The sequence below is a fragment of the Erigeron canadensis genome, chromosome 9, assembly GCF_010389155.1.
Source record: "Erigeron canadensis isolate Cc75 chromosome 9, C_canadensis_v1, whole genome shotgun sequence".
NCBI classification, from domain to species: domain Eukaryota; kingdom Viridiplantae; phylum Streptophyta; class Magnoliopsida; order Asterales; family Asteraceae; genus Erigeron; species Erigeron canadensis.
This window is the reverse complement of record NC_057769.1, coordinates 30,153,731-30,164,324: the sequence shown is the minus strand read 5'-3', so window position 1 is coordinate 30,164,324 and position 10,594 is coordinate 30,153,731. Positions and strand designations below refer to the sequence as shown.

The following is a 10,594-nucleotide window of genomic DNA, read 5'->3' as shown; positions in this document are numbered from 1 at the left end:
ATAATTTAATTCTATCATCATAATCTAAACCAAAAAAAGTTAAAAATTTATAAGTGATTCTGATTTAATCTTTGGTATTTGATGTTGACACTTTAATGTTTTCTATTAGTTTACGGTCTTTCAATGGCATAAAATGATTGGATATGATAATTTTTCAATTAACTGCAGTCACAACAGGCTAATCAAGAGGTTATTTAACTAAGAGTAGATTAGTGAATTAATAACCCTGCTATAAAAGAATTAATTACTGTATCTAATTTATCTCTACATTCTAGTAATTAAAGAAACAAAAGATTGATATTAATCCATACTAGCATTTCGCAATGCAGAGAGTCGCATATTGTCTAGTTCTATCAATTATTTTCCTACCATTTTTAGTATTTTCGCAACAAACCAACAACGTTTCTGTATCTGTCGGGGCGTCCCTCACCGCTATCGATGATGGCAAACCTTGGCTTTCGCCTTCTGGAGATTTTGCCTTTGGGTTCCAAAAAGTTCAAGGGAAAGATGGTTTCTTGTTATCCATATGGTATGACAAAATACCTGAGAAAACAATAATATGGAATCCAGAAGGAAGTCCTATAGTGCCTAAAGGGTCAAAAATCGAGCTAAATGATAGGCGCGGGTTAGTACTGAGTGATAATCAAGGTAGAGAGGTATGGACTTCTGGGACTAATTTAGATATTGGATATGGGGTTATGAATGATACTGGCAACTTTGTCATTATTGGTAACGATTCTCGCAAGATATGGGAAAGTTTCGGTTTTCCAACAGATACTTTGTTGCCTAGTCAGGTAATGCAGAGAGGTGGGGCGATTTATTCAAGAAAGAGCAGAACAAACTTTTCTAGAGGAAGGTTTCAACTGCGTCTGCTTCAAGACGGAAATCTTGTTCTAAACACCCGAGATATAGTATCTGGTTATGCTTACGCAGATTACTATGCTACTAAAACCAATGATCCTGCCAATCAGTCAAATTCAGGGGAGCAACTGGTTTTTGATGAGATAGGCTATTTGTATATAAGGAGACGAAATGGGCAAAAATTCGATCTTACTCCAAACCAAGAACTCCCATTTGGAGACTATTATCACAGGGTTACACTAGATTTTGATGGTGTTTTTACCCAATACTATCATCCAAAGGTTTCTACGACTACTAATTCAAGTTGGGGAACTGTATGGTCATATCCTGAAAACATATGCCTTAGTTTCCGTGGTTCTGAAGGTAGTGGGGCTTGTGGATTTAACAATGTCTGCAGCCTTAACGAGAGTAATCGACCAAAGTGTGAGTGCCCAAGAGGGTTTTCGTTGGTTGATCCTAGTGACCCGTATGGTGACTGCAAGCCATATTTTTATCCAAGTTGTGAAGACCATGAGGTCAAGGTAGTCACATTTGATTTTGTGGAGCTCAGTGACATCGATTGGCCATATTCTGATTACGAAATCATAAACCCAACTACAGAAACTGACTGCAAAGCTTCTTGCTTGAATGATTGTTTCTGTGCTGTTGCAATTTACCGTGGAAATAAATGCTGGAAGAAAAAATTTCCACTCTCCTTCGGAAAAGTAGACTATTCATTAAGTGTGAAAGCTTTTCTTAAGTTCCGGAAAGGTGATCTTCCTCCTGAAGGCCCTCCTCGTTTTTCAGGAAAGAAGAATGACCGACAAAGTTTGATAATTGTGGGATCAGCCCTGCTTGGTACCTCTGTGTTTGTAAACATTGTATTGATTGTTGCAATTTGCATTGGTATCTTCTTAATCTACCAGAGGCAGATCAGAAAACTTGATCTAGGTAGTAATGGCGTTGAAACCAATCTTGTTCGTTTTAAATACCGTCAGCTTGTCAATGCTACTAACGGGTTCAAGGATGAACTAGGAAAAGGGGCATTTGGAATAGTCTATAAAGGAGTTGTAGGGAAAAATACAGTGGCAGTGAAGAAATTGGATAGAATGGATCAAGACGGTGACAAGGAATTCAGAACCGAGGTCAATGCTATTGCAAGGACTCATCACAAAAACTTGGTGCAGCTCCTTGGCTTTTGTGATGAAGGTGAAAATCGGTTATTGGTTTACGAGTACATGAGTAATGGTACTCTAGCAAGCTTTCTTTTTGGAGACATGAGGCCCGGCTGGATTCATAGGTGCAATATAGCGTTAGGAATCGCTAAGGCACTTTCGTACCTCCATGAAGAGTGTAGTACCCAGATCATCCATTGTGACATCAAGCCTCAGAACATACTTCTTGACGAGTACTACAATGCTCGGATTTCTGACTTTGGATTGGCAAAGCTTTTGCTAATGAATCAAAGCAGAACAAATACAGGAATAAGAGGAACAAAAGGGTATGTTGCTCCTGAATGGTTTAGGAACACCCCTGTTTCAGTTAAGGTCGATGTCTATAGTTTCGGTGTCTTGCTACTAGAGATCATTTCTTGCCGAAAGAGTGTGAAGGAAAATGACAATGGTGATGAATATGGAGCAATCTTGACTGATTGGGCATGGGATTGTTATCAAGAAAGGCGGTTAGATTTGTTTGTTGATAATGATTCGGAAGCTTTAAACGATATCAAGACATTAAGAAGCTTTGTAATGATTGGTCTTTGGTGTGTACAAGAAAATCCTTCATTAAGGCCAACAATGAGGACAGTTATTCAGATGCTTGAAGGAGTTGTTGAAGTGAACAAACCTCCATGTCCATTCCCTTTATCCGTAAGCTTGAGCTAATCATCAAATTGTGCCACCATATATTTGCTTGTATATATGATTTTATGTCTGATATATTTCCAAGATCAAATTCTGATATTCCTAGTTGTAACTATATAAAGTTAGATATATAGCAGCAGCCAAAACTTGTAATTTAAATGTCCATTTGTCTTAAGTTTTGACCTGTTGTCAAAATGCTTCTATCTTTTCGTTTTTATTCTTCTAAAGTCATTAGTTCAGATTGTTTTTGGTATAGACCACTTTCAAGTCCAGGCTTATTGTTATTTCTTGTTCCTTAAGTTTAGTACGTTGAGCATGACAGTTTCGTTTTATTATTTTAATTACAAATTTGGGCTCAGCGGCATTGCCTTCTCTTATATCCAACTCTAATTCAAAAAAAAACTTCGTGAAAACTACCCTTGTCTCCACTACGGGGAGCATTTTCTTGAATTTAAACATTTGAACGCCCAATGTAGGTTTCAGGCCTCTTCACTCACTCACGTATATTTATATGTAACATTCGTGTTTTTTTGACTTAATTGACTTGTAACTAAATGATATTTGAAAATGAGCGAATTTGTTAGTTTACATGAATTATCGAACGCTTTGTTGCGTAGTAACGTAATGTGAAGTCTAATTGTGTAAACGGTCTCGTGTTAGCGTTTAAATGGTTAACGTTTAGCTATTTGTCGAATTTAGCGGAGCGGGAGCCCAAAAATGGACTCCCTAGGCCGGCCTCACCCCAGCCCCCCATCTCTACACTTCATTTCTTTCCCTTATCTTTTCCTTACCCACCTCTTTCTCTCCCTCATTACTCCTTCCTCCTCTCTTTCAACCACCACCTCTAATCTTCATAAATTCAACATTTAATTTCACCAAATACTTGTATTTTTATATCAAATTTAACTAAATCTAGTAACAATAACAACAATAATCTTTACTCTTCAAAGAAATCAAAATTTAAAGGTGTTCATCCAAGTTTTTACCCAAAAACCGAATTTGGAAGATTTCGACTCTTTTGGTAAGTTAAACTCATCTTAAATCTCCATTTTTTATGTTTATAACTTCATTACTAGTCATGTCTAAGAAACCCTTGGTCGAAATCGGGTTAAAACTTGAATTGGGTCAAATTAGGGTTTCATTAGGGTTGATTTGGGTCAAGAACGATTTGGACATGTAATTGTGTTATGGGTTTGGATTTGATTGATGAAACATGTTTAGTTATACTTAATGATGTTTATTTGAGCCTAAAAACGAGTCTTGAAACACCACAAGTCGATTTGGATGTCAAAAATTGGGTTTGGGTTCGTTCTTCTTGCTGTTCTGCTGCTGTTTGGCTTCAGATATTGGCCACTGCGACGCAGTGGAGTGGGATAGCCACCACTGCGTCGCAGTGGCATTCTCATGATCATTTTTGGTGTTTCGTAGTCGTTGTTATATTATGGTTGTGACCGTTGTGCTCCCTGCTTACTCGCTTAGTCACCTTTTACCAACGTTCAAGGCCAAGGTGAGTTTCGTAGCCCCTACGTTTACGTTATTTGGGGTGGAAAGTGTACTCGTTTGTTAAATGCTTGTTAGTTGATATGATTGATTATGATATTGAACGAGATGATGGTTACTTACTTGTTTTGCTTGTTCACGGGATTGCATGTGTTATGATTACGCATTGTTCATCATGTAAGTCGTGCCGGTTTATTACGCATTATTTATTATGTAAGTCGTGCCAGGAACGTATTTTTACGCATTGTTTATCATGTAAGTCGTGTCGGTTACTACGCATTATTCATTATGTAAGTCGTGTCAGGAAACGTATTTTATGCATTGTTTATCATGTAAGTCGTGCCGGTTATCAATATTGTTAAACGTTGACTTGTGTTGATTTGTGTGGACATGATTAGGTATACTAATCCTCGTGTAACGTTAACAGTTGCTATCCCGACACATTTGATCTCTTTATCTAAACATACGAACTCACCAACTTTATGTTGACACGTTTTAGTACACTTTTCAGGTGATCAGGTAATTGGAAGACGTGTCGGTTGATGATTGATGGTTTGCATGCTAGGATTGGACTTGGACTTACTGTGGATCTGTGATTCATTATCCCCGCTTATGGGTTATGGTTAGGATCATATGCCATCTTTTGTACTCTCTTTTGTAAACGTTTGATGGTCGTGCTCCTTATGCATTTTTGAATGGTTATGGACTTGTATTTGATTAAATTGTATGGATTACCAATCCTTTTAATGCATTTAGATTTGTCTCTACTTAATTTCCATGTCATGCTATGCTTTTCTTGTGATATCCCATTATTCCGCCTTGTTGGGGTGTTACATTATATATGTGACTAGTCCTAATACCCATACAATGTACCGATTGTTTATATATGTATATATCTATGTACGTAGCCTAATAGTGATAAATAATTTTTATGATAGTATGAGTCTAAGATTTTATATTACTTTTCTTATTGGTAATAATGATACAATCTAATATATAATCATGATGATAAAATGTGGTTAATGTCGTTTTAAAATTTATAACCACGTTATATAGTTTAATAGACACATTAATAATAAAAGAGTTAACGGCCCAAATCGTCCTTGTGGTTTATCCTTATGATCAAGTTCCATCCTTAACTATCTGAAATGACACTGGCAATCCTTTTGGGAAGGATAAGGTTCAAATTTAGTCCTTTTCGTAAACGTCCGTTTGGTTCATTCTGTTAGCCCTCGCACGTGGATATCTCGTGAGGGCATTTAAGACTTTTGCCACCCTCTTTTTCTGTCTTCGTCTCACTCCTTTTATTTTATGTATATAACATACATAATCCCCATAAAATCGATTTAACACCCCCATAAATCCTTTAAACCTAACCCAACTACCACCACTATTAACTCTTCATCTTCCTGCTAATGATCCGATCATCAACACCCAGCTAAACCCTATTAACAATGGCTTCAAATCCATTATATTCTATTCGTGAGTCTGGTGAAAATTGGAATGATCTCGATAATATGTATGGTGAGTGTAAGATTTAACCCTATTTTTTTTTTTTAATTTACCTTTCAGAAGGTAATATATGTTGATGGGTTTTGTTTTATGTTTTTTTTTTGCCAATGTAGCACCATACGAGGGATTATTCTCATTCAAGATTCACCATGGTGGGTATTTTACTCCTAAGCCAGGTATCTCATATGTCGATGGTAAGATTGACCATGCAGATTGCATAAATATTGACCTATTTTCTGTGCATGAAATGGATTCTATCATGGAGGATTTAGGATATACAGGAAAGCAAGTCTTGTTGTATTTCTTTTTAAAACCTGGGTTTGATTTAGATGTTGGTCTTCACCCTCTATCTAGTGACCAAGATGTGATCAAGTTGTCTGAATATGTAGGTGAAAATAGACTTATTTCTATATTTATTGAACATGGCAAGTCAAAGAATATAGGTTATTTTAGTCCAACCTTAAGTAGAAAACTAGTACTTGAAGAGATTGATGATAGTGGACCATCTAAACATAAGCCTAAGCCCAAGCCTAAACCAAAAACCAAAAGTGGATTTAGGAAGTTATTGCTTGATTGGGACGAGGAACCAGTATTACCTCCAAGCAGCCAACAAAATCAAAATGCACAACAGTTTCAAGAACATGTAGTGGGAGGTGATAACTTAGATGAAAATGTCAACTCTATGTTAAATAACAAAGGTAAAGAACCAGTAGTGGGAAGTGATAACTTAGATGAAAATGCAGTGTTTCAAGATGATAACTTTGATACTATGGAAGAGGATAGAGTAGATAGGAGGCCAGTGGAGGATGAGGAAGTTAATGATCATGATGATAGCAATGGTGATGATCATACTGGTGGTGAGGATGATTATGATGGTAGTGATGAAGACAGTGAGGATAGTGACTTCATAGTTGATGAACAGAATGAAATACATGATGTGGATGTGGATATGACACATTTTCGTTTGAATGTGGATCCTGATGTGGAGTATATGGGTCCAGAAACTAATGAAGTGGAAGCTAGTGCAGAAGTAGTAGAAGAAAACATTGAAGCTATAAACAATGATGATTTTGAGAGTGGTTCTGATGCAGAAGATGATGTGAATAGAAATAGAAATAGACTGCTAAAATCAATGGGGAAGAATAGACCAACTGGGGATGGAAATACTTTTAAAGCAGGATTTCATGTTACTCAATCATTTGGGAACAAAGCAGAGGTCTTAGAAAGAGTTAGGAAGCTTTCAATTGAAAGTAGGAGACAGTTGAAGATTATTAAAAATGATAATGTGAGGGTGAGAGTTGTATGTGAAGGAAAAATGGCAAATTTTGATTCAATGAGTGCAGTAAATGTAGCAAGTGGCCCAAGTCAAAATGTTGGGCCTGTTAAGGATGGGCTTAGTAAATCAAGGGGCCCAACAAAGAATGTTAAGAATAAGGGACCTAGTTCAAGTGGCCCAGGTCAAAATGTTGGGCCTAAGAAAGCAGACAAGAAAACGGGTGCTGTTAAGAATAAGGGACCTAGTTCAAGTGGCCCAGATCAAAAGACTAGGTCAAAGAAGGAAGACAAGAATAGTGGTGTAGTAGGTGAAGATTCCAAAGTTAATAAAGGTGGGAGGGGGAAAAAGACCAATCTAGATCAATTTACATGTACTTGGTCTTTACATGTCTCAAAACTTTATGGTAGTCAAACATGGATGGTGAAAACCCACATTGAAGAGCATCAATGTCTGCAGTCAAGGATAATAAAACACTTGACATCAAAATTTCTTGGTTCCACCATTGTTCAACAGATTGAAGGTAACACTTTCATCTCATTGTTTATATATTTGTTTTATTTTAAACTGGAGTATATTAGTTGTTGATACATTTTGATTTCAACAGGGAACCCTGACATACCTTCTGCAGCATTACAACAAGAACTGCAAGTTAAGTTTATGTTAGGGTTGTCTAAGCAGAAAGCTCAAAGAGCTAAGAAAGCAGCAAAAGGTCAACTAAGAGGGGACTACACCAAACAATACAACATGTTGAGGGATTATGTTCAAGAACTGATGACTTCAAATCCTGGCACAACAGTGAAACTGGATGTGTTACTTCCAAATCATGAAGATGAGCCTACCAGAGTTTTCAAGAGGATCTATGTATGTCTAGGTGCATTGAAGAGAGGATTCAAAAGTGCAGGGAGAGAGTTGCTTGGACTTGATGGAGCATTTACTTCAGGACCTTTCCCAGGGCAAGTGTTGACTGCTGTCACTCTGGATTCAAACAATGGCATATATCCTGTTGCCTATGCACTGTATGACTTAATGATTATGTTTGTTTCTTAACTTAATCTGCCTTTTGGGTATGAATTTTAGTATGTTTATGTACAAGCATGTCTTTTGGATATGAAATACCATGTGTCTTTTGGATATGCATTTTACTATGGTAACAAATTGTGAAACTTGCAAATTGTCAAAACATACCAAATTGTCAAACTTGTAAATTGTCAAAACATACCAATTTTCCCATTCATAAAAACTTCCAGTTTACAACATACGTCTTACCAAAAAATATACAACAAAACTAAAATAGAATTACAAGTACCAGTCACAATAAAATACCTAGCTTAGGTTCAAAATATATGCAAAATAACCAGAAACACAATTACAATCAAGGACACCACCAACCAACGCTTCAATCTCTTAATTTTATCATCTCTTTGTTTTAGTTGTGCTTCAACTTGGTTCTTGGACCTCAACAAACCAGGTATAATATCCGTTGCACGCGGACACATTTGTGGATCGACCCATCCAATGAATCTGCACTTAGAACCCTAATCAAGATTTAGAAAAAATAATTAGGTCTAAATTGTTAACCTAATTGAACATATTCATACCTTACCTGTTTGGGACAAGAGTAAAAACGTCTTCCTGGGTTTTTATCTGTCCATGATGTTCGGATTATAGCTTCCTTACCACACGAACAAAATACCATTATCTGGATCTTCTTGTTTATATAGTGAGAGAGAAAGAGAGAGAGAAAGAGAGAAATTTGATCTTTTTTGTGAAAAATAAGAAAAAGGGATTATGTATGTTATATACATAAAATAAAAGGAGTGAGACGAAGACAGAAAAAGAGGGTGGCAAAAGTCTTAAATGCCCTCACGAGATATCCACGTGCGAGGGCTAACAGAATGAACCAAACGGACGTTTACGAAAAGGACTGAATTTGAACCTTATCCTTCCCAAAAGGATTGCCAGTGTCATTTCAGATAGTTAAGGATGGAACTTGATCATAAGGATAAACCACAAGGACGATTTGGGCCGTTTACTCATAATAAAATAATAAGTTATATTCAATTATAACTTCGAAACATAAATATATCGTTAATATTTGTTAATTAACTTAACATGCTTTATGGATTAAAATAAATAAGTTTTATTTTTGTAATTTATATATGAGGTTTGAAAATATGTAACTATTAGACATTTAAACTTGAGTGTAGAACCTCTCACATCTTGATTTTTTAATATATAAAATAAATACATGGGGGCAATCAATTAGTTATACAATAAATATTAAACTATTCGTATGTGAGAGTTTTTACACTCAAGCTTACTCACTTTTCACTTTTGTAACATGTCGACTATAATATATTGGTAGATGAGGGTACCTTACTATGAGAAAATATACAGAAAAAGCTCTTCACTTATTGAAAAGTGAGTTAAATGAACGGCCTACTTCTAGGGCTATTTAATATTTATCTTTGTATATAATAAAAGAAGATTTTGCTTACATCATTATTTATAAAGACAAATTTGATTTGGTATTGTTAGAAAATTTCTTATAATTTTTTTCTTTTTTACTTAAATGATTTATGACATCATTTATTAGTTAATTTTTAAAATTTTTTAATTCTTTTATTAAAACACAAGAAATTAGATATAGCTAATTAGTATATGCATTAATCACAAATGTTAACTATAATACGTAGTACATCATAAATAATTTTTAAACATTTTTCAATAGATCAAAAACAAAATTTTTCTTGATTTCCCAGCATAGTACGCGGTTTATTAAGCTAGTAAAGAAACAAACAAGCATAAAACCAACAAGTTTCATGGATAAACTGCTAGGTCCCTCGTTCTCCTGCATGATACTCCAATAAACCCGGTCAATCTTGGACCATTTCTCCCGGCACATGCTTTAATTTCTTGTCATATTTTGCAATACCATGCATTCCTAAGTCCTAACTATTAAAACATGACTAGAACTTACTGGATTATTTCCTAATACTAACATTATTGAACGCTTTAGTCAATCTTTATCTGTCCGCAGTACTCCATCTTTGTTTGACCCATTCTAAATCGACCCCACTTCATATGGGCACTGATGGTAGGTAGCATACTGTTCATTTAATAGTACGTTATTACATTTCCTCCTGTAAATTGTACATGCATGATGAAATGATATACATTTTTCGTTTCTTCATACCTACAAGTAATTAATTATGTGTTAACAAAATCACATGTAATATATGAATATGTTTTCTATTTGATTGAAACTTACAATATTTATTCATCCAATCTTACATACAGACACACACGCACACTAATTTAAACTATACATAACACATGCATATATACTTTTCCAATCAGTATAACTACCAAGATTGGCACAGGTTCAAACCAACAGGTGTGTCCCTTAGGAGCAAGGGTGCAGTCGGCAAAAAAAATGCTCTTTTTTGACGCAGACGGAAATTTAAGATAACTAATTGATTCCATTGATTCAAAGAATACTCGGAAAACAATTCTTCAAATTATCGTTGATTCAGATTGAATACCGATAATCTAGATTCTCACACTAAACACACATTGTGAATAGGGAAAAAATGAATTTTTA

General features: G+C 35.5%; 1 protein-coding gene across 1 annotated transcript; it reads left to right on the top strand.

Annotated features, from left to right (window-relative positions):
- The first annotated feature begins 323 nt into the window (after positions 1-323).
- Positions 324-2,723, top strand: LOC122583542 (G-type lectin S-receptor-like serine/threonine-protein kinase LECRK3). The gene has a single exon (XM_043755935.1). The coding sequence runs from the start codon at positions 324-326 to the stop codon at positions 2,721-2,723; it is 2,400 nt and encodes a 799-aa protein (XP_043611870.1).
- The last annotated feature ends 7,871 nt before the right edge of the window (positions 2,724-10,594 follow it).

What these genes read in the sequence shown, in the direction of transcription:
- LOC122583542 (XM_043755935.1), top strand. Translation starts at nt 324, where the DNA reads ATGCAGAGAGTCGCATATTGTCTAGTTCTATCAATTATTTTCCTACCA.